This window comes from Andrena cerasifolii, chromosome 8, assembly GCF_050908995.1.
Source record: "Andrena cerasifolii isolate SP2316 chromosome 8, iyAndCera1_principal, whole genome shotgun sequence".
NCBI lineage: Eukaryota > Metazoa > Arthropoda > Insecta > Hymenoptera > Andrenidae > Andrena > Andrena cerasifolii.
In genome coordinates this window covers 6,688,390-6,713,012 of record NC_135125.1, presented here as the reverse complement: position 1 = coordinate 6,713,012, position 24,623 = coordinate 6,688,390, and the positions used below count along the sequence as shown (strand labels likewise).

The 24,623-nt window shown below is 50.1% G+C and overlaps 1 protein-coding gene across 7 annotated transcripts in view; it reads right to left on the bottom strand.

Moving 5' to 3' along the window:
• The window catches only part of Nmo (serine/threonine-protein kinase nemo), a 137,040-nt gene that overhangs the window by 25,672 nt on the left and 86,745 nt on the right, over nucleotides 1-24,623 (bottom strand). For all 7 annotated transcript variants that reach the window (XR_013086204.1, XR_013086205.1, XR_013086206.1 and 4 more), the window contains exon 4: nucleotides 13,823-13,929. Coding sequence is in view for 4 of the 7 variants with exons in the window: in XM_076817990.1 (XP_076674105.1) it covers nucleotides 13,823-13,929 (107 nt within the window). In the remaining 3 variants the exon portion in view is untranslated. The remainder of the gene's footprint in view (nucleotides 1-13,822; nucleotides 13,930-24,623) is intronic.

Genomic DNA, 24,623 nt, shown 5'->3' with positions numbered 1-24,623 from the left:
CGTGGACGCATTCCAAGCGCAGTTTCAAGAAGCGAGACAGAATTCGGCGGAAATATCGACTGCTTCCATTTGTCAATTTCAGCGCATTCCTCCCGATTCAGCCCCCTCTAATTTGTCGGATTGGCGATTCTCTGGATTCTTCTAAATACAGCAGAGCTCCGTGACATTCCGATGGACAAACCACGCGGGGGTCTCGGCGATCGGCGACTAGGCTCAGGTGGTTCCAAGAGGGAAAAGGCCACGATACTCGCGGTTATCGGCCCGCGCCAGAAATACGCTCGCGCGGCAGCACGCGACATCGGGACGGGAAGAGGCAGCTCTTTGTTTACGACGTGATTCTGGCAGTACAGCGAGCTTCGAAATTAACCGCAAGGTTAACGAAATCGGCCATCGGAGAGGCGACGCTCGTGGCGGCACGGTCGAGGCCGAATGGTCCACGATTCGTCAGCGACTTTCGAGAGGCGAACGGGAACAACTTTCCATTTAAATCGCGCGGTAACGTCGGTGTTCGCGTTTGCTCGTTGACCACCCACGTCTCCAATGGTGGATACGTTTGTGCGGCACCGATCCTGAAGACTCCAAGGATCACAGAATAGGTCCTGGAAGATTGATCAGGGTTAACCATGATCGAGCTGCCCACTGTCCTGCATACCATGACAAGGAACAGAGGAAGGTATTAGAACTCTTCTCAAAAACTTCTTCGACCGCCAGTGAACAAATGGAAATAGAAGTGGAGACCCTAGTGGCAGGTGCGACAAGAGGACACCATATTCGAGGAGCCAATCAAAAGTAGCGATGAAAGGTACCGAGTTCCTTAAAGTGTTAGTATCCGAGGTGGTCAATCCTTCGTCCTTGACTTTCGTCCGATCCTCGTGGCTCGGCGGTGGCTGCTCGTCGACCTCATCCAGGCCCCCGTCCCTGAAGAGAAGAAATGAAGAATCGACTGGCGCGAATGGCACGCATACCCAGGTTCGGGTGCGATGAACCCGATAATGCCGCCACGGCCGACGTAAAATCGTCCTGCCGTGACGTATTCCGCCGTTCCCTCTTGCTCGGCTACGGCTTCTTCGCACGATTTTCAGCGAGCCTTGTCTTTATTGCCCACTGCTCCTCGAACGAGGCGATCGTCGATCGGAGGAAGTCGTTCCAGAGTGTCGGATCAAGGAGACGGGTGTGCTTTGAGTGAATCCTGAGGTTTGCAGGGCTTGACGGATGTAGTTTGACGATCCATGGGTGAAGAGTCGAGCGGCTGTGTCTCAGGCGAGGACTGATATTTCTTACTATCGTCTTCTGTTTTATTGTGGCTTGCAGATCACTCGTATCTTCTCGCGACCCTACAGAGTTCGAAACACCTGCTCCACGATTATTTATTGGAAAAATGAAGAAGACAGTCGATTCAAACACGTCCGCGATCCACTCGTGTAGCGCGCAAAGTTGGTGCTATAGACTGTCAGTGAAATACTATATTATTCGAGGAATATAAATACGCGTGGGTATAGAGACACAGAGAGGGATGAAGAGCAATCGTTGGCGCGACGACAGCATACGTGGATCGTGTAAAAAAAGAGAAGTAAAACTGGGGCGATCTATAAAAGTCGAAGCAGACACGTGAACGTCGATTCTGTTCCCTTCGAGCCAGAATAATTCGATTCCGAAGCGCGCACGTTTGCACGGGGGAGGGCCACGTGCGCGCCGGAAAACTGCAGACTCGCTCGAGCGCGCGTTTATAATCCGCTGTATTTGTTTGATTCCGGCTTTTAATTAACCGCCCGTTAATGAAATTCAAGCTGACCGTGTCGATTAGTTTACCGGGCGCGAGAATACCTGGAAATTCACGTTGCACGGGCGATTGTTTAAAAACAGCGTGCTCGGCGCTCGTTCCCATCGGCTATCGCGCGAAAGATCGCGCGTTTAAAAACCGAAAACGCTGATCGAACCGACCCCTCCCCCGCAAACGATCCGCGGACGACAAGGCTGCTCTCGACGCTTTTAATTAATCCTTTGTCATTGTATCTATTTTCCATCGGGCTGGCTCCATCCATCGATGCATCCAGAATTTTATTGCAGAACGCTACTCCTCTTCGTGGAAACGCTCGCTGCGCCAACGCTCAAACAACGGGGGCAACTTTGGAACGCGTGTTTCGCAGCGTCCAGCTGGATTCGTCGTGTTGAGCGAGCAAATATAATCGCGCGGTTCCGGTGCCGTGATTTTTGGTGGAAAAGCTCGAGCGGCGATCAACGATTAAATTAAACAGAAAAAAAATACGGGGGAGGAGTTTGAAGGCTGATGAAGTCATTCGAAGGCTAGGAAACTTGGGTAAAAAAAAATCTTCATTAAGAAGTCAGTAAAGAGGACTGAAAAAGTTTGAAATTTCTGTGAAAGTGTCGAGAAGAGTGGAGGGTTCGTCGAGCCCACAGCTGATTCTTGCAGGTAATTCGCAGTTACCATGATTGGTCGGTGCTTGCATCGATCCGAACCACTCGCAAGTAGTACGAGCACCAGCGATCAGACGGTCGGACGTGTCGATTTCCGGTGGCGCGAAAATCCCGCCCGCGAAAACAGTCCAGCGACGGTGACCGGCTAGCGATGTTGATTTTCCCTCCGCTTCTGATCTCAGCTTTCCCCGCGAGGGGAGGATGTTTCTTTTAATTAAAACAGCCCGGATCGAGCAGGGGAAAAAGCAATCCTTGGCTGTTATTTCGCGCTGCTCGCCTGGTGAATCCTGAAAGGCCGTGTCACCGCTGCAAAGTTTCGTTAATACGAGCAGACTGACGAAGTTCTTTCGCTTTCGACCGGGGAACTAAAGGCCACAAGCCACAAAGGTGGACGCGCGAAGCGTTAATTTCCGTTTCTTGCTCCTCGCGCGGCAGAGAGCGGGATATCGTGATCCCGTTTAAAGAAAAAGGGAAAAGAAGAGGACTAAGCAGGGCTTAATTAAAACGCTGCGAAAGGGGACGAAGAGGGCGCGCAAAAACAGGCGGAAACGGCGGGATGAAAAGGAGACGTACACACTTCCGCGCAGTTGCAGAGGTGAGCGTCTGAAGAAAAAAAAATGGGACTATTAGACGTAAGGATGTTTAAAAGCCCGTGAGTCTTATTAGACCCGCAGCATCGAACTCCGGAGAATTGTGAAGCGGAGTTCTGTACTCTGCATGTTTCGGAAAAGTAAGGGGCCGGCCCTGGAGACTTCGGAAACGGGTAGCAAAGGTAACTTCAAAGATTCGAGGAGCAAAGGAAACATCCGCAAGCCCTTCAGCGCCAAATTGCCTTCCTACAAAGGAGATTCTTCAGAGTTCCTTCGCTTTAACGAAATCGAGAAGACCGAGCAAAAGAGTGTAGCTCCTTCCACGCCGCACCAAAGCAGAAGTTCAGCTGTCCGGATAAGTTTCAATCGATAGAAGGAAAAGGGAGGGAGCATATAAACTGGCGATGGGCGTTCCACCAAATAGTAATCAGTTTAATTAACGCAAGATACAGAGAAGACGATAAGCAAGCTCAGAACCAATCAAGAAGAGGTGGAGCAAGATTGCTTCGAAGCAATTCTAAGCGTAAGCAGGACTGCTCGATTCCACCAGCACCCAGTTCCCCGAATTTCCCTCTGCACTGACTAGAGCGGACGAGAGGAAACATATTTAATAGCCACGTGGCAGGCCTGAACTTGTGGTCGCTGGAAAAAAGGCGAGGAAACAGCGAGGAGACGCGAACAGGCGATAGGCATTCTATCGACTAGGGATCAGCTTAATTAAAACATCATGGAGGAGGATAGTAAGGAAGCGTGGAGGCAGGCAGCAGGAGGAAGAGCGAGGTTAAGCGAGTCAGAGGAGAGGAGAATCCGTGGCGGCGAGCAACCGACCGGATGACGGGGTCTGGGGTCACGGATGGGCGGTGGCAGGACTGGTTTCGGACCAGTCAAGAGAAGAAGAGGAGCTCTGCTCTATCTGTCCGGGCTTTACGTGCCACGTTATACCGGGTGGGAAAGTTCGAACACGGCCGAAACGCTGCCCGTGAGAAGATTGGGTATCGCGGAGAGGAATTCTCCAGAGAGGGATCATCGCCCTTTCCCCTATCCCTATACCTCTGTCTATCGTCCCGTCGTTGTTGTTCGATCCTGGTGCCCGTGTCGCCCAGCCAAATCACACTCACAGTCAACCTAGACTCTTCCTTCTTTCTTTTTTTTTTAACCCGAGCAACTTACGATCTTGATGAGTTTTGTCCCTCCAAGGACCACGCTGGAATCTCTGCGTTTCACGGCTGGATTTCATTGTAGTCGTTCCTCTCGCCGAGGATTTCTTATTTCGAGAACCAGTCGCCGTCTATTAAAGCAAAACGTTGCTGCTCCTCTAAATTAGACGGCTTCCACGAATCCCGGCGATCTCATAATTCACGCGAGGCCGCGGCTTGTCTTGACGTCCAGCTCCTCGCACTCATTTTCTCTTTTAGAGAACCGGGCGTTACGAGAGACGAAGGAAGTGCCTTGGAAAGGATCCCGGCGTTTTCCACTTGCTGTGGATTGTTAACTTTTAATGAAACATCGGGGTTGGTTGTCTTCGCCCCTCGGTTCTAGTATCGACGCGCCCGCGATGGTAGCTGTCGAAAGAAATTGAGGGACGACGTTGTCTTCCGAGGGGAGGCTGCGTTGTGCCGGAGAGCAGCAATCGTTGCGATCGGAGGAGGATGATAGGAGAGCAGCCGACAGGCTAGGGGCGCGATAAATCACCAGCTGGACTGGATCCACCGTTTCTCCATCGAGCCCTCGGTCATCTTTCTCTTTGCCCAGGAATTAGTAACTCGAACCAACTCTTTTCCGCGAGCAAACAGCTCCCTACGAGGCTGCAGCGCCGTCGGCGGCTCGCAGCAGCGACAAGAGATCGCATTATGAGTGAAAATTAATGCAAATCTTATAAGAGGGTAGTTAAAACGTAGGAGAGATGTCCCGTTCCGTGTCCTCCCCCCGTTGCTTCCAGCTTTATTACCTCTGCAATCTACTTTCGCCCCGTCCACGTCTTCTCCACCCGCTTCTTCGCGGTCGACGCGAGCCTGACGATTCTAAAGATCCATTTGTATGCGACGTGTGTTGCGCACCGCCTGCTTGCATCTGCGTTTGCAATCTTCTGTGGCATATTGGAACTGTGTCTGCTTCCTCTTTCTCTGCCTCCCTTTCTGGGGGCGTGTATGAAAGTAGACGACCACGTACAAGCAGTACCTTTAACTCATTCCCACCCGACTTACCCCCGTTTTGAAGCACCAAAACGTTCCCAAAAGCAGCGACTCAAAGGGACGCGATTGCCACGTGAAACTGTGCTACATAAATTCTACTCGGCTATCCCAAAGTCGCCGCTCAAAATAAAACACCACCGGAAACAGAGAGCCAAGCAGGAACCACAGGGGATGTTCCCTAAACGTCGCACAATGGCGCAGGGGGAGGGTCAAGCGGGTTGAAAAAGTTTCCCTTCGAATTGAGACGCGGGAAAACGAACGAAAATCGCCAGCTCCTTTCAGCTCCCAGCGACGGGGGAGGAGAGGGGCTTTAATGGCGACATGACTCGCGACAAACAAGGGAAAAAGAACGCGGGTGGTAGGAAAAATTATTATTCAGGGGAGCGTCTTCATCGGAGTGTGCATAATGATTCCGCGAGCTTGTCGCGGGGGTGTGGCAGGGAGGGTGGCGGTTAACGCGAGCTCTCTTTTGTATCCTGATTCCGCGGTGTATCCTGCTGCATCCTCGCGCGGAAACAACGGGAAGCAGCCGTGACAAATTACCCTCGAAAACTACCGGCCGAAAGAGAAACGAAACTATAGACACGCGGGGGGATGATGTATTAACGCGTCGACTTCCATACTTTCCGACAGAGACACCGGTTGCTCTCTCCGCCTACCCCCGGCTGTCGTCTTTGACGAATTAATTTCGACGACACGAGGAGACGACGGCCCGCGGCTCTCTCAGCGTGTTAACGATCGAAGCGACCGGGGAAAGCTGGGACCACGAGGCGCCAAACATTGCAAGCTCAAGTTTACTTGCTGGTAATGGAACAGCTCGCGAGGGGTCATCAGTGGCATGTTGGGAAATGGTTCGGATATGTTCGCAAGCTTGATTTTACGTGGCTGTGGCCGTGACGAGAGGAAGTGGATGTTCGAAGACACTTGGGGGCTAGCCCTCGCAGTTTCGCCCCGTGCAGCTTACAGCGGATCGCTTCTTTAGGGGTGGAAAGTTTGCTGCCAAGGATTTATAGCGCTGAACGGAGTTTGACTTCTGTGGTCAGGGGAAGAATATAAAAATTGCCTCGTCTGTACTTGAATTATTTATAGTTGCGGTTCGCCTCGGGTCTGCGCGCACTCGGGGCGCGAAGAATCGCTGGAATTACCGCTGCCGGGCGATATAATAGCCAGCCAGCCGCGAATTCCTCGGCTTCTTCGGGGCGGCGTAAATATTTGTCGCGACTGCCAGCCACCAGTCCCCGGGGCGGAGGGTCGATAATTATTACTCCGCGTTCCTTCGACGAACGTCGGGGCAGAACGAAAATTCCGCACCCCCGCGACGCGTGCACGTCCGTTATTTGCATTTGCAGCGCGCGGGGACGCAAATGGACAGAAAAAGGGAAGGGAAACGGGGTGAAGAGCCGGCTGGGGAGACAGCGTCGATAAGGGGCGGTGGAGCGCTTTGGGGGTTGTTGAAGAAGAGCGAGGAGAGGACGCGCCCGGGGAACAAAGAATCGCGAGCGCTTTAAAGTAAGATTTTTCGAGTAATGCTTTCGAGCGAGCGCTTTGGGAAAAGAGCGGGACGGCGGTTTAATTAACTCCGTGGATTGTTGAGCGACGTGGTGGAGTTCGGCCGGGCGACGAACGAGGGAGTTTTTCCATAATAATTACGCGACAGTCTGCGCTACGGAGCGGAATGTTCTTTTATGCATCGATTCGAAAGATCGCGGTGGAGCCAAAGGGGTTGTAGCTTGAGGACAGAATTTGTATGTCGCGGAAGAAAGGTTCGGTCTCTTCGCACTGACAAATACAGAATCAATGGAGCACGGGAATTTTTAAATACCGCACAGGGCCTCTATTAAACCATCCGAGGTATTCTTAGAATCATGCAGACGAAAGACAAGCAAGAAACTTGAGGAGGAAACGAATAGAAAGCAGCGGAGAATAATAGAGAGAAAGAAGAGGGTAAGTCGTTAGGGGGTGGGAATGACAGCAGCCCCGATGCAAAACATATCGAAGGGAGCGGAAGAAAATTTCTCTGGTTTTGATCTCGCTGAGACGCGACTTTGATTTTCAGTCGGGTAAAAAGAGCTGGTCGCTCAAGGACCGACACGAGTGGTGTCGTTACTCGCTTCCCGCGGCAAGCTTCATCCCCCACGGAATTTAATTTCAAAGGGACACGCCGATCGGGGGGGAGGGCCTGGTTTCTCGAAATGTCTCCAGTGGTAGTCCTCGACGGAAATGTATTCGCGAATCCACGTTTAATTACTGCTTTATCAACCATCCCGTTAGACTATATTCACAGAGCCCCGCGATGATTAAAGACAAATGCGATAATTCTCAGACGATCGTCTGGTCTTCGGAGCGAGAAGTATGTATTTCAAGTGAATCTTCTTCACCTTTCGGAAGATCAGACTCCACTGAAATGGAAGAATATGTTTCCCTTAACTATGACTGCTTTGGACGTCTAAACGATCCTATCTGCTCCTGAGGGTTCCTTGTCCTCTCTAAGGGTTTCGGAAACGGAGTGTGATAAAACAATATTGCATATTCGAAGCCTGGAGATCCTGACCAGCCCTACAAGCAGTGTAATAAAATAGTCCTTCAAGGATGCATCCTGAAGCGAGAAGATCTACCCAAGTGAACGTCAAAGTGTTAACAGGTTGCCAATCCGCGCGCTGCCCTTACTGTCTCGGATTCAGTCATAGCCAGAGCAGCTCGCCTTAGGCGCTGCTCATCAAACAACACATCATAGACCTCGGAGAAGAGACTTTCGTCTACAATATCCATCCTCGCGACTCCACGCGAAACCACCCTCGAATCGAGCAACTGTATCTCCTCTAACTTAGTTTTCCACAACCACGGGTTGCGTCATCGCCGATCGCCAGGCAGGAACGATGTTTACACTTGACTTGCAGATCGCCCGGACGATTTTCCAGTTCGATAGGGAACTGTGTCGTGCGGAGGCGCCTCGAGCCCTCCTCGAATAATTGACGCGATAGCGTGATACAGAGACGCGTCCCAGATACGCTGGTTTCTCGCCTATCCACTAGAAAGCATCCAGTCCCCGTGCCTAAGTCTGACCACTCGTTCGTCGCTTAAACAGCAACGATTACCCACGCGAACCCTGTCGAGCAAGTGACCGTTGGAATTATCAGGAGTTCACTGACGAAGCGGAGCACATGCTGGAATAACGACGGGCGATCCAGAGGCCCGGGATCCAGACGAGCAAATCCGTGGCTCGGATGAAGGGAGAAGAATCAGCCGACGACCGTCTTAATGAAGTGGACGCCGGAGGAGAAAAAGAGCATCAATCTCGCGGTCGGAAAGCCGAATTAGCTGGAGTGGCTCGGAAGCGAGTAGCAGGGAAGAAGGACGTGGCTCGTCGGGGAACGACCACCGAAAAATTAACGGAGGACTTTCTTATTAGCGGAGGACAGAGAGATCGAGGGAAAAGAGCATAGGACGACGAGGGGGCGACGTCATTCTACAGACACCCCTGCCCCTGTCTGCGCCAGTGAAAGACGGGCCAGGTAATTCGACAAGCCAGACAGTACAAGAACTGTACAGCACCGTGGAGATCCACGGGGATGATCCCGGGGGGTGAATAGAAACGATCCTGTTTACCCTATCCCCCTCCACGGCATCGACGCTCCGGGCAATATGCCACCCGTAGATTTTTATATGCGCAAAACTTTTATTCTACTTTCGTCCTTCCTGCTTCTTTCCTCTTTCTTCGAAATTCTCCGAATTTCCACTGCTCCTCTTAGCGCTCCTTCTTTTATCCGTCCGGTTTCCTAACCCTTGTCGAGGGGGCGCCTGGAGTTTGTGCTCGAACCGAGTTGGATTTCGACAATGGACAGCTTCGTTTGTAGCGATATTCTCTTTGTGCTCTCGGATCGTCGGAGTTTTCGGTCTCCTGTTTTCTTGGGCGGTAAAGTGGACTGCTGTTTCGTAGATGTTTCAGGCACTTTCCGGGTACACGTATATTCTTTAATTTCGCTGAATTTGTAAGGTGGAAACAGTGGCTGCACGCCTTCATTTCCCTCGAGCACGGCGATAATCGTTATCGCGAGCTCGAGCGTCAGACGTCAACCCTTTTCCAAGGCTTCTTCAGCACCTTCCGACGCGATATATTTCCCTCGTTCATTCCTGTTTCTTTGTTAACGCTAAATCCCTCCTCATTTGAAAGTCTAACCGCCGCGCTGCGCTCGCGAAGCACTCGGTCGCGTTTCTTACGCGGTCACAGAGCAAAGACGATCAATCTCACTTTCCGTCCGCCTTCCTTTCGTCCCTTTTTTCGTCGAAATTCTAAATTATCATTCCGAACAGTTCCTGACGCGCCGTTCTTCCACCCTCGCCCCTATGAATTCGTCACGGTTACTCGGTCCAGAAGTTGTGCCGAAATAGCGGAGGGTTTGTTGAAAACTGTTCTCAGATATGGAGATCGAATCCTCCATTCCAACTCCTAGCAGATTCAATTTTGGAACAGTCACAAGTTTCGCGACACCGCAAAGTCCAAGAAGCTTTAATTTCTAGTAAATTTTAATGTAGGAACAGATGCGTAAAAATAGTAGAAATTGAGACGAAAAAGTTGATCGTATGGAGGTGGAAGCTCGAGATTTTCTTCCGACGCCAGAGAAAGCCACCCTCCTCGCGTTTTTCCTCAAGTTAACCCCGTGTTTCTCGATTTCGCTCGCTCTAATGGGCCAGTCGCGTGATCGCGCGTTGGTCTTTTTGCTCCGCCGATCGAATCGACGCTTTTATCGCGCAGGAGTTTCGAAGCCCGCGGGAAAAAGAGGTGGAAAGAACGGAGCGAATTAATACGTTTGATAGGGGTCATTTCACCTTCGATGGCGTGCGCGTTGATTGATTTGAAACGATCCTTCTGCCTTGCAGAACGTTTGCGCGCCAAACTGAATCAGGAACTTTGCTTTCGTTGGATTAAATCGCGAGTGGAGGTGTGAAGCAGCTCCTGAATTATCATTTTTTTAAAAATACAGATCCATTCTTCTGTGTTTAGCATTCCCACGATGAATTAAAATTCCTGCACTCTTTTTTTTTTCATTTTTTAGTCACTGGCACCGGATTGCCCCAATTTAAGTCATCGACATTATCCACTCTGGTCCTCTTGGATTTCTGGGCGCGAACTCTGCGAGAATGAACGAAGTCGAAACGACTTTGCGGGTGAATGGAGTTGACCAACGAATTCAAGCCGCTGTATTAGGGGAGGCCGGGGCTAAAAATTCCGATTTCGATAAAACATAAAAAATGACTGGAAAATAATGTAGTTATTCTCTTCACTATTGACTAATTTCTTGTTAAATTTATTATATCTTCTGATTTTAAGCTTGTGTTTAATATATTGTAATAGGTTTCCCATAAAACGTAATTTATTTGTGGCTGATCGAAGCGGAACTTCTTACCCCTATATGGGGCAAGTTGTTATCGCATTGGGGTAAGTTGTTACTATGATATAAGAGTTGCCTTTTAATGAAATATTTCATTTTCTAATGAAATAAAGCAGAATTTTATTAATAATGGTTATTTATGAACGTTCGGACCAACAAAAATGTATTATCTTTAAAAGAAAACCAAAAGCGACAGTTTTTATTTATCTTTACGCATATCTTCGATCGAAGTCGTGTCCCTTTCCGCCTTTCATTCATATGTTCGCATCTTAAAGCACAGCGGAAACAATTTATACATTTGCGGCAGGTCTGTGAAGATAGCACCCCCAAATTCGAATTTTTGGAAAAACTCAACGGCATTCGTTTGTCCATCGTTTGCCCACGATTGCCCATCAAAAATTTTCGTTTGACCACCCTCCAAAAAAGAGTTATGAACAAAATAAAAAAATTGTCTTCATCACCAATCATGAATGCATTTCAATTTTTTAATAGAAGGATACGAATGTACCCGACCTGACCACGTTTGCTCACTCTCAGATTTCATTTGCCCACCCTCCAAAATTTAAATAAAAAATAAAAACCGCGAAAAAATGGGTATAGATGAAGCGATCGCGTTAAAGTTCGATTATTCTCGAAAATATTATCAAAATCGTTCTTTCAACGGTCCAGTTCGTTAGTTTAGATGTAGAAGAGATTTGCCCATCCATTAATTTCGTATGCCCACCCTTCAGAATCGAATTATTAATGAAGATATCCAAGAAGTGCGGTACCCGTTGAAGCGATCGCGTTAAAGTTCGATTTTTCTGGAAAATAATATCAAAATCGTTCTTTCAACGATGCAGTCCGTTAGTTTAGATATAGAAGAGATTTGCCCATGCATTAATTTCGTATGCCCACCCTCCAGAATCGAATTATTAATAAACTTAGCCAAGAAGTGCGGTGCCCGTTGAAGCGATCGCGTTAAAGTTCGATTTTTCTGGAAAATAATATCAAAATCGTTCTTTCAACGATGCAGTCCGTTAGTTTAGACATAGAAGAGATTTGCCCATGCATTAATTTCGTATGTCCACCCTCCAGAATCGAATTATTAATGAAGATAGCCAAGAAGTGCGGTACCCGTTGAACCGAATACCTTTCCGTTCGTTTTTTTTTCCGAATGAATTATCAAAATCGATTGTTCTTACCGTAAAGGTTAAAGGTGTTTGGTGACGTGTTCTCCAAGAAATGTTGCACACACTTCTTTCTCACTTTATTCGAACGACACTTCAATTTGTATCGCTCATCGAACACTTCACACTTTTCACACATCTGCAGCATGTGCAGAATAACACCAGAGTGGTTTTCTAGTCATTTTTCACTAATTACCGCAATGATATCGCACAACGGAAAATAATATAATCTCACAGTCACTTCACAAACCGTAAATGAACGCACGGTCTTACAAGAGTTGCGTCCGAACTCTGTAGACCGACTGACTTTCGTGCGTCGTTGGAAACAATTCCAGTGTCGCAGACCTCTGTTTACGTTTCGGCACGTTCGATGACGACACGCAGCGCTGCTACCCTAACTAAAGGGGCGCAGCGCCGAGTGCCACTGCCGAAACGTAAACAGATGTCTGGCGATACTCTCGAATTATTTCCAACGACGCACTTCTTGGCTATCTTTGTTAATAATTCGATTCTGGAGGGTGGGCATACGAAATTAATGCATGGGCAAATCTCTTCTATATCTAAATTAACGGACTGCATCGTTGAAAGAACGATTTTGATAATATTTTCCAGAAAAATCGAACTTTAACGCGATCGCTTCAACGGGTACCGCACTTCTTGGCTATCTTCATTAATAATTCGATTCTGAAGGGTGGGCATACGAAATTAATGGATGGGCAAATCTCTTCTACATCTAAACTAACGAACTGCACCGTTGAAAGAACGATTTTCATAATATTTTCGAGAATAATCGAACTTTAACGCGATCGCTTCACCTGTACCCTTCTTTTCGAGGTTTTTATTTTTTAATTCGATTCTGGAGGGTGAGCATACGAAATCTGAGAGTGGGCAAACGTGGCCAGGTCGGGTACATTCGTATCCTTCTTTTAAAAAATTGAAATGTATTCATCGTGGGTGATGAAGACAAATTTTTTATTTTGTTCATAACTTTTTTTGGAGGGTGGGCAAAAAAAAAATTTTTATGGGCAAACGTGGGCAAACGAAGGACAAACGAATGCCGTTGAGTTTTTTTAAAAAATCGAATTTGGGGGTGCTATCTTCACAGACCTATTTGCGGCGGGGCAAGTTTTTACGGTACCAACGTGCCCCAAGTCACGGTAACAACTAGCCCCTACCGACACATGTAGCAATTTCAAAGATTATTCTGCTTATACATGTATTCAAACGATAAACACTATTGCACCATGTTCTTAAATGTCATTTGATCCATAAGAACGATTCAATCTATAATATCTACGTTAAATAATTGAAATAGACCAAAAAGTAATGATAGAAAAATTTTTACTTATCTGGTACGCGACTAATAGGTCCTTGCTTACAACCACACAATTCGCTGTCGCGGACGCTATTAAAGTGGGGGACAGAGTGGCGTGATCAACTCACACGGAAAAAATAATTTAAAGTACAACGCTCTTTTTATTTTCAAGATAGAGCCGTCGGAACAACTTACCCCCGGAACTTTTAGCCCCGGTCTCCCCTACTGTATTGTGTTATCCTATTGAAACGTTACGAAACGGTAATGGATTGCCAGTGGGTTTGCGGATAAATCTGGTGAACTCCGGGACGGGCGAGCTTAGAGCAAAGTTACGAACGCACATTTATTCCGCGATAGCAGTGGACAGCGAAATCCAAGAGTGTTTGAGGGTGGATTAGAAGCACGAAACGCGGCAGTTTCAGCAGCAAATTATACAGTTATAAATTAAAAACCTTCAAATCGGAAAGTCGTAAATTGACAAGATTTCGCTGACACGCACTTAAGATCTGCCGCTTTTATCATTTGATATTTCCAAGCGAGCCAGAAGCAATCCACCCCCAGACGTTTCTGTAACTCAGAAATGTCACAGGAGCTCCCGCTTTAAGTTCCCCGATATTCTTACCACAGATTCCTGTAGAAATAAAAGATACTTTTGGGAGTGCTCGGGGCAGCTTCCTCTCCAAAGTGTACGGACCTCGAATAAATCATAAAATAGGTTGCTTTCACTCACCTCGAAGGATCTGGTACAGGAAGACCTTGATGTGGTCGGGGCTGAGATGCTGCGGACTGACGATGATCTTGTGAAGATCGCTCTGAAGCAGCTCGGTGATCACATATCTGCCGTAACGTGCTCGTTAAGGAATTTATGGATTGTTGTTAACTCGCCTAGATTAAAGGGTCTCCCCGCGGACGACTACGCCAATTACCAGCTGATTCTCTTACGGCCGCGGTTTACACGCGCGTCGATACACACCCCTTGATAAAACTAACGAATATTAACTCCCATTAACGGGGCCAATAAAATGAAGTCGAGAGCACAGTGGCCCGAGTTAATTGTGAGTGCACGCGCGCGAAATAGATGCTCTCCACCGCCACGTATCAATTTCAACGAAGATATCCAAGAGGGAGAGAGAGGAGCAGAGGGAGAGACGGGAGAGAGAAAGAGGGAGAGGTGCAGGGACTGGTTCCCTCGGCTTTTTCCTTCCTCTTTTAGAGGGCAATTAAGAGAAGCGTCGCAACGAGCTTATTCACTCGCCTGAATACTCGATTCACTGGCGAACGATAACACGGGGGACGGGGAATCGAGGCTGAACCGTGACCGAGAAAGTGTACGAGGATCCAGCTTATCAAAATGACACTGATTCTCAATCGACTTTCCATTCAATTTCTCTCCCAGCCCGACTAAAACAGTACCACTGCACGCTCGCGTGTTTTTCCACCACGGCTAATCCTGGGCGATCTTAATTAAGCTCGGATCGTGCGTCCGAGCCGAGCACTCCGAACTTTGCCACGGGAAAGTTCGGAAGCTCGACTCTCGAGGATCAGTAGCTCAGGGGGATTCGATTTCCAAAGAGGAATCAGCTTGTTTCTACGAAATTGCAAAACTGAAAGTCCCTCCGCGCGCGGACATCCATCGACGTTGCCGATACTTCCAATCAACAAGAAAGTACCTGCAGAAAATTTCGAACCTCCATCTGTCTATCTTCGTGCCGAAAGAGTACGGTTGCGAATAAAATCGCGAGAATGTCGATAGAGGCATGCAAGGTGGCTGCAATCGATCGGGAACGCGGTGGACGAGTATCTTGGGTGATCAGAGCAGCCTCCGTTTGCCGATTCCCTGGCATTAATGGATACCTTCGTCGGCTTTCGAAGGAGTTAATCCGTCGAAATGAGGGCCGAGGTGGACGGAGAAAAAAGGAAATAGAGGGGAGCGCGGAACGACGGAAGAAGAATCGAGCCGAATGTGATGTCGCTGCCGTGACGAAAGTAGCTGGCCTTAATAAACCTGGAGGGTAATTTACAGCGCTTTGCCCTGCTCTTCTTCTTGGCTGAAACTTCTTCGGGAGTTAAGTCACGACCAGGCCAGACAATGGCGTTTCGCCCGCTTCCACTGGTGACGGGGGCGAGTGCGGACTGGAGGGACGTTTCCACGAGAAGCATCCACTTTCGTTAATGGAACGACGAACAAAAGTGTCTGTTACCTTGGACTGTTGGGCGGTTAGTTCGATTAATTATACGAGGAATCCTCTAACGTCGGTTTCCGATTACGCAGCTTCGAGGTCCGAGAATGGTTATCAAGGTCACTCGAGGGCCACGTTAAAGAAAGTCACGGGATAATTTATGGGACCGAGGGTAGACATCTTCTTTTTTTTTTTAGAGACATCAGAGTTAGTTTCAAAGTCCTCAAATATGCAGAATAAAAAATAATTCTACTTCAAATCTACCCCTTCCAGGGAGTGTTGCAAAACATTCCAATTTCCCCGGAGCTTCTACCGCGATAGTGAGCCAACGGTCGAGCCATTAACATGAATAATATCCCCCCAGTCCGGCGGAAAACAAAAATCACAGCCGCCAAGTCTTGACAGAACAAATACCGCGCAGTCGGCCGCCAGCGGAAGTTGGGCAATTACGAGGGTCACGGGTAATCGCCACCCCCTCTCGCAAGAAAGTTATCGAGACCCCCCGCTGGCTGGCGGTAATTTCGAGGGAACCGAGCTCGATCGACGAGAGCCATCCGAAGAAACGGAGGTCGAGGCTGCGAGGAGTGGTGGAAGTTTAGCGATAAAAAGCATTCGAGGAAGTTTTTGCGCGGCGACCATTGCGGGACAGAAATAAAGGGGGTTGGTTCGGCCAGCGAACCAGGGCATCGCGCGGCTCTTCCTCCGCTTCCGCTATAAATCGAGACGCGTGCTCTCGAGCTGTTGGCCGCAGAGTCGCGGACACGACGGTGTGCTTGAAATTTTAGCGGTTCGTTTTTATCGCGCCGACGCTGCTGGGGATCGTACGGAGCATCCCTCGGTCGCTGATCCGTGGGCTGAGTGGTGTTTGATCATTGGAGGCGATGTTAATGCTTTCGGCGATAAGATCCAAACGTCCCCGTTCGTTTCCTCGCGCAGAACGGGACCACGAGATCCCCGAGTGCCCGTGACGCAATTGCAGGGATTCGTTCGATCGACCGTCCCGCTTGGATTCCATTTTTCCTTTGCCCTCCCCCCGAAAACGACGAGCCGCGAGTGGATCGAGGAGGAAGAAAAGGCTCGCGAGGAGAATGAAATAGTATAATGGCGGAATGAGGTCGACTGGTAGGTTGGAATGCAGGTAGAGGCTGCCTGCGAACCTGGCGCGGTATGCACGTCGACTGGTTCGGCTGGCTTCGCTCGTGGAACACCTAAGCGCAGCCTTTGCGTCCACGTTGCTTTCCAACTATCTCTTTTGAAATACGATCGACGGGGCCGTTCCACGGGCGGCAGCGCGGCCCAAAAGGATATTTCCAACTGTACGAAAGGCGCCTGGGCCCTCCCGGGGCAACCGGATATTTTCGAGCGGCAGATCCGCGAGATTCGAGAACGAGAGAGGACGTTCGAGGCCGCGGCGCAACGAGAACCGTACCAGCAACCTGTTCCCAGCTTGTTCAGCGATCGATAGGGCAGAACAGTCGAGGGTGAACACCGTGGCGAGATGTCTCGAGGACCGAGGAGCAAAGTTTCACGGATCCTTGGCCACCGATTGCCCGGGGATGCGCCCTGGCCAACGATTACCCGCTGTCGACGTTCCATTGCCTCTCCCATCGACGAGATCAAGCGAGAACGACTCGAGCACGGAGAAACAGCGACGGGCTACTTTTTCCTCCGTTTCTATCCACCCTGCCCTGCCTCTAGCGGGCCATGGATCGATCATCGATCGTTCGTGGCCAATTATCGCCGCGCTTTGCGACACGGGAAGTTAAAGTGCCATTAGCGCTGTCAAAAATGGACGCGGCCTGCTTATCAACGGGCGCTGATCGTGCGCCTTTAAACACTGACTAATAAAGCGCTGGAAGAAGCGATAAATTGCAATAACAGGAAGGTCTAACAATGATCGATCGCCTGGATCGTTGGATTTCAATGCGCCGGCCGGGTCTTCTCGGTGAAAGGTCCAACGACAGTGTCCTCCACCTCATAAAACGGCCAGAGGAAAAAACGATCGCCTCGATGCATCGCTCGGGTCGCTGAGGAAGAACCTCTCGATACCAGGAGGAACAATAAACGGCCGGTTTCGTCATCGCCAGGATAATGATCAACGAAACCTCGAGGATGGCGCGAGTCACTCGGCGCGGACGATGACGCGCTACTATGTCTCCGGTACAAGTGAAAGCTAGGAAAACCTTCGACGTAGTACTACGTGACTTGGCTCGCAAGAGTTGGCCGTCGATGACGTAGCACTACGTCGTCCAAGAAGCTGGGGAATCGACTCCGCTCGAGTGCCGTGCCTCTTCCCTCGCGGAAGCGGAGAATATTCTTTCGCGGGTGCTGCCCAATTTATTTCAACCGCCGGCATCCGAGCGACAACTGTTTCGCCCCCCCCAGGAAAAGCGGCGCAGACTTTGACACCGTGTTCAATCGGCCGCGAACACGAGCCAGCTAGCGAAACTGTTCCGGCCGGGGCGCGTCGGGTGACCGTACTCTCCCCGTCCACTGGATACACGTGATTACGTTTCAATGGAACGTCCACGTGAACGTCGCAAACGAGGAGGCGTACCCGTCGCTGGATATCAATAGTCGCTTAAAGGATGTCCAGGGCGATGGACATCCGTGTTATTCTAATAACACGTCCCGCCCAGTTAATCGATTAACTTGAACGGCCGCGTCGAGAGCGAGCCTAAACGCCAGCCGGCTGCTCTCCAATTAGCATAGATTATCAATATTACCCGGCCGGACAAATATTTGCGCTATCTGGAGATCCAACCGCGAGATAGTGTAATTATCTGACACAATAACGCGTAACGCGATGATCGCACGCCGAGCAGAACGATTTAAATCGCTTACACTCTCGCCGAGGTTCCACGACCACTGGAGTCTCCGGGAAGGTGGAGAACTTTTGTCAAAAAGTACCCTACCGATTGGCTGAGCTTCGTTCGATTCGCAGGCGAGGATTTAGGTGGCGATTGTTCAATCCGCGAACGCGTAAAAATACAGCTAATTCCGTCGAACGTGCATCCCTTTGAGGCAGTGATCGCGGATCAAAGCACCTTTTCTCCGCTCTTTTCGACCGCGCACACCCCAGGCGGCTCTCTCTCTCCATCAATGAACGCATCTCCCTCAATGATTTTGTCTGAATGGGCACATTCGTGGTTGCCCCGATTCTTTCTGGGGACCTTTGATTTCGCAACCTTCAATCGATTCGCGCTCTCTCCCTCGCCCTCCGCTTTTTTCCCTGCCCATCCCTTCGTCCGATGACTCCAGAACCGCGTTTCAGTATTTTTAATCCCTCGGCCTCTTTCAGGGTTATAACAAACACAACCACCCTTATCGGAACCGCAATATTATTTCCATGCTTTTCGCTTCCCGTCTCTCCCCCTTTCCCAGCAACAGAGTTTCCGTTCAACCTCCGAACCTTTCCCACCGGAAACTCTCTGTTTTCATTAATTTCTGGCTCGCCCCAAAAACGGAGGCCGCGCTTTTCGATGGAACGCGAGCGGGGAAGCGTTTCAGGCGGAAGCGCGAAAGAACGTTTGAGGATATTTATTAATTTCTGGCTCGCCGCAGCGCGGAGCTGTGTCCTTTGATTGGATGTCGAGGAAAACGGGGGAGGAAGGACGATCTTAAGTTCTTTACGGAGTCAATCCCCGGCTGTTTTCAAAGAAACATGTACCAAGGATCCTTAACTTCGTAATTCTGGTCGCAGAGGATTCCCGAGACAAAGGCAGGCTTCTGCTCATTTAGAGGACACTCTAACTGCATCCGCGACCCTGTTACAACCCCTTATCTCCATGCGTCCCCATTAGGAAGCCAGCCTCGAATGGAGCAGGCCAGATCCCGCGACCTTTGAAAAATCAGGCAGAAAGTGCATAGCGATCGTTATTCCAACATGCTGCATCCACGAAACGTTCCGAACTTTGCGTGAATTTCGTATTTGCCGCCGTCCAAGCTCCGGCTTAACTTTCACCCAGTCATAGCTCGGTGAAGCGATTAAAAAGCCTGACTTTCTTGCGCTCGAGCATAATCGATTCAAGCAGAGGGCGCTTCGAGTATTAATCGGGAACGTAGGTCTCCGACGGAGAAGTTTTTCCAAGTGCACAGGCTTCGCGGGGCGAAGGAATGCAGGCTGAGCTTTCAGCCGAGGTTTCGAGCCCCGACGCAACCCCTTTGACGAGCTGACCTTTTCAGTGCCACCCCCGAGCCCCATGCAAGTCCCTTAACTCGGGGCTGCGCTTGGATCGCAACGTTTCGCGCGAGATTCCCTTTTATCTCGACCAAACGAGCGCCTCCTAAGCGACTAACTTTCTAGCCAGAATCACGTTTCCGGAAACATCTCCGCTCGCGAGTTCTCGAAAGGCTGCCCCCACCCTGCGATTTTCCACCTCGTCAAGTTTGTCGGCAAACAGCAGGAGAGTTTCATCCTCGATGCTGGAAGATTACAATTCAGCGCCAAGCTCGATGACTTCCTGAATCCCAATGACGAGCCTCCGTTCACGCTGTTCCCAATCTCGGTGTTCCACAGTCCTCGGCTGTTTTCCCCGAGAAAATTCGCTGGAAATGGAAGATTTTGGCGGGCGTCTTTGTGCACGGCGCTGGAGGCACTCCGATTGGTGGATCGATGCGTGTCTGCCTCCTGGTAGGCACGTCGACCGGTTCCTGGACAAAGCGACTTGCCCCTAGCATCTTCTCTCCCAGCGCGCAGGGAATCGAGTATCCTGCCGTTTCTCCTGTCTTCTCCCTCTCCCGTTCTCTCCTTCCACCGCGGCGTGCCCGATACCGGTCCGAGGAGGAAGAAGAAACCTGCAGGAGCGTGGATTCTCGCTCTTCCGCAGGACTCTCTCCGCTGCCCTCGAGTTTTCGATCCACGAAAATCTAACATCGAAAAAGGCAAATCTGTGTGCTCCAAAAAAAAATGGAAAACTTTGTGCTCCAAAGAAGGGAGAACGAAGGTCTGATTCTATTTGGAAATTTTATGTTCCTCTGATTTTCCTTCCTCCAGACGTTCCGTGAAAGTCGCCAGAGAATCCTCGCGGAACCTCTGCGAAACCAGATCGCTTAGAAATGATCGCCGATGTAGTTGGTGTCTGTATTATCCTCGACTACTTCACTGCTGGTGCTTCAGGCCTGTAAGATCTCTGGAGTGGATCGGAACCTGGATTTTTCTCGTACATTTCACGCGGGGATCCCTTTTCAGCGGACCGTCGATGTCACAGGGACCGCGTCCCGTTCCTTTGTTCCACGGGACAGGATAACAAAGGGGAACAAGAAGAAGAAGAAGAAGTTAAGGACGATGATGAAGGCTTAGAGTGCGAGGTGTTCGAGCAAGGCCAATCCGGCTCGTCCGACCGGTCAACCGAGCTCGAACTCGGCGGGCAAACTGCTTCGAGAACCCGACAACTCGCGGGATTCTTCTCTGCCCGATTCCTCTTGTCCGCCCGTTAAAAACGCCGATCTACATGGCGCGCGTGAATCCTAGAATTCTACGGTACGCTGGATCTCTCCACCTGGGACAGCCTTTCCAGAACCGATCCACCTTTAGGTTCCTCGACCCCACTTGCGATCTCCATCGAGAGCACTCGGTGTAGAAAAATTGCTTCTTGGAGGTTCGAACGAATTTAAACAGGGAAATACCTGCGCTCGAATTTTCCCTGCTCTCTGGCCTGGTAGAGCTACTGTGCCCTGCCGTTTTCAAGGGCACCTGCGCACCAGCGCGAACACGCGCGGTTGAACTCGCGGAAAAGGAATGGAGGAGAGAGTTCAAGTGGATACGGCAGGGATAAGTCAATTTGGCGCTCAGCTTTTGGAGCGATACAGTAGAAACTGATGTGGGTATTTGGTTTTTCCCGCGGACAGACTTCGCGTCAAAAGGTTGAGAGAAGACGGATTTGAAACGGGAGGGAACGGACCGTTCGACTGCAGTACGCGAGCAAATACTTTCCAAATAATGCCAGAGAAATCGAGGGACGAGTTAAGTGGAGGCAGATGAGAGGGAGGAGGAACAAAGGGCTCTCCTGCTCGTCCCAAAAACTGCTCCACCGATCGATACACGCCGCGATACTCGATATATTGCGGAGAAGCTACCAGGGAGGAAGTTGCAATCAATGCTTCCGGTCCGAGGCACGTACACGTAGAGGCATTTTTCCCGTTCGAAGCGGATCGCGTTGCGCGCGGTAATTTCTGGTAGAACTGCGGTAGATCCCTTTTCCCTCGGAGTAATTCAACGACACGCTGTAGACACCGCCGTCTACATTGCGCGCGAAGTGTCGACTATAAGCGCGAATAATGTGCGCAACTTTTTTAAAGAGGCACTTGAAACGCGAGGCGGAGGGATCCAAAAAGGGTTGGAAATCTCGAAACCCGTAGACGGAATAACTTTTCAACGCGGGTGGTAACGAGGAATATAAAGAACGCCGAAGGTACCAGAGAAGTGGTTGGAATAATTTTTTGTACGCGCCCCTTACGAGCCCAAAAGATGACGAAGCCTCGGTTAAACCTGAAACGGACATTCGGGGGCTCGATAATTGGAGACACTCGTTTAATCCATCTCTCCCTCCTCGATTTCGAGTCTAGCCGCGAACGTTTTCCTTCCACTCGAAGCTGCTGCCAGGGCAACGTCGTTAGCAGGACAGAAAATTCATTCACAATTTCCCGTTTTCCTCCGGTCGCGCTGCAAGCAACTTCGGGCCAGCGGTTGTTGCAAAACCCAGCTCGGCTGTCGAGCAGTTCAACGCGCGCGAGTTTAACGAGGATTTTAATCGATGAACGACACTGTCGATAATTCCACCGGCATTTAAAGTTTCGCCAGCCGAATTACCGATCTCGCTCCCTTCTTCCAATCGTCACTGCAATCTGATCTGTCACGATCGTCCTGATGCTCCGTTGAAATGAAAAGAGAAAGGAGATGTGTTACGGAGCACGTGAATTTGGCTCGCTTGTGGCCAGAGTGCCGATAAAAATCGCGCGAAACAACATCGCGTGGCGGCTAACAGATTTATCATAGATTATGTCAAAGACCAGCTCTCGGAAAGCTAAACAAGGGTGAAAGCGCGCGCTCGTTTATTTACATGCATTTTTTCACTCGTTTTATTATCGAGCGCGGCTAGGAAAGGCAGATCGTTCCAGCAATTTGATAGGGTGTGTCGCGGGAGGGAAAGAATCACAGTGATCGGGCGAATCGAAGCACCGGCGAATAAAGCCTCGCGGTTTCCGGGCACAAGCGACGGAACACCTCGTTCGACGATTAAATCTTCGGTCCTGATACGCATGTGGGCTAATGAAATTCGATCGATCTTCGTACGGTGTAAACCCTTTCGCAGTGAATTTCCCACACGAGCTGCTTTCGCGAGTAGAAACACAATGAAAATTTCGAACGTCCCCGAAGATGCATAGAGCACTGGAGATATTTATTGTTTTAGACCACTCGAATGTTAAACACGTTTCCACGTTTATGCCTCTGTTATTATCAGTGCCAGGGAAATATCAGAAAACAGGTATAACTCAGGAGTGGAATATATTCCTGTGAAACAGTCGCGAGCGAATTTTCGGGAGTCCCCCAGCTGGGTGGCTCGCGAGCGTCAATCCAGTATGGCAAATCGAATTTCTCCCGCGAAATCAGGGCACTAACGGCCTAATAGGAATTCATCAGCGACTATAAATTAATTTTCCGAGGGAAACTTGGTCCGGCAGCGACTGCTGCCAGTGACACGGTGCAGCGTTCGTTCGACGCATCGTTCGTTTCGATCATTCGATTGTTTCGGTTTCACCGTGTAGTGGGATTAATCTTCTGCGAGCGCGTGTAACGTGGTTTACGGGGCCGACAGTGATTCGAGAATCTCCGGCAAGAACAGATTACAAGTCCCGCGGAATCGTGTAATTAGATAGAAGCTGGTGTGCGTAACAGGAAGACTGCTTACTCGAAGAGCAGCGAAGTTAAACCCTCGAAATTGTTTCAGTCTCTCGCGACGAGCTTCGTGGACTACTTGAAACGTATCTTCGGATGAAAATTAGACTTTTGCCAGGTTACCCGTGATTCGTTTTGAGCACACATATAAAAACACTAATACTATATCAAACTCGTTATTACGTCAGTTACGGAAATTTATTTTCGAACGATGCGATATCGCACAACGAACCACGCTTTTACAAAGCGAAACGGTAATACAATTCGATGATAGATGACAGCCAAGAAGAGACATACTACCCCCACAGAAAAGAACACACCCTCGATGCTCGCCCATCGGAAGAAGCACAAAGACCCAGCGCGACCCACCACCCCGCACAACTGGAGGAACATAGTATCCCCTTACCAATCGCGGAAGCATAGAGCCTGCACCAGGAAAGATTCCAGAGGGAAGCCACCACCGGTACCAGCATCGCGATCGCGATATCGAGACGCGGAAAGCACAGGCCTCTTCAAAGCGTCGTGCCCATCAAGATCGTCCCTAGACGAAATACGAGCGAGGAGCGGGCAAGCATCGCTAAGTTGGTCCAACACAGGCGAGCTCGTTACCAGCGTGACACGCGAATGCGCGTATCGCTGCGTGCAACGCCTATCGATAATCGCATAATAAGCAGCGAGAACGGTCCAGGGAACGCGGACACGACGTTCCTCCGCTTAATGAGTGCCCCTAATGAACACGTACTACGTATTGCCCGATGTCGGCGATCAATTAATAGACTGCTATAACGGTTATCGCGAATTTACCAACGGATCCGGATATTAGCGTCCCCTGGATCGTTTGCGGGCCATACCCTGGACGCGGCCTCTCTTCCGTGTAATCGGCTCGGCTCACGCGAGCCACTCTGTCTTCCGGTGAATTTAAATATCCTTCCCCTCCCTCCGCTCCCTCGAGCAACGGAGGCTGGGCCATTTGAAACGTACCAGTGGCCGCGCGCCTCCCTCTCGCCGCCGCGCTGCTTTCCCATCCCTGTTCACCTTCGTCGAAACGATCCACGGCGATGACCGAGGGAAAAGAGGTCCGATTCCACGGAAATGGAAACCGGTCCGACGCGTGCATCCCCGAAGGGAAGCGCGACGAAACTGTGGGATAGAGCAGGCAGGAAAGGGTCGTGCAAAAATAATACGGGGTGCGAGGGTGGGACGTAGGTATTTCCTGCGGAATCGAAGCGCGGGCAACCGTGAAGCCCGGCCACGATTCTGGGCGGAAACCTGGCGGACGGTGCATTTAACGTGGCCACCTGCGCATGCACTTATGTGCAACTCGCTAATCCGCAATCCGAGAATACGCCGGGGCGTCTCGTCTTTCGTAAGTACCGGTTTTACTCGCCTCGCGTGGGAACCCCGTGTGTCGGCCCACCTACACGTCGCTGGCATCAACAGTTCTTCGAGATTCG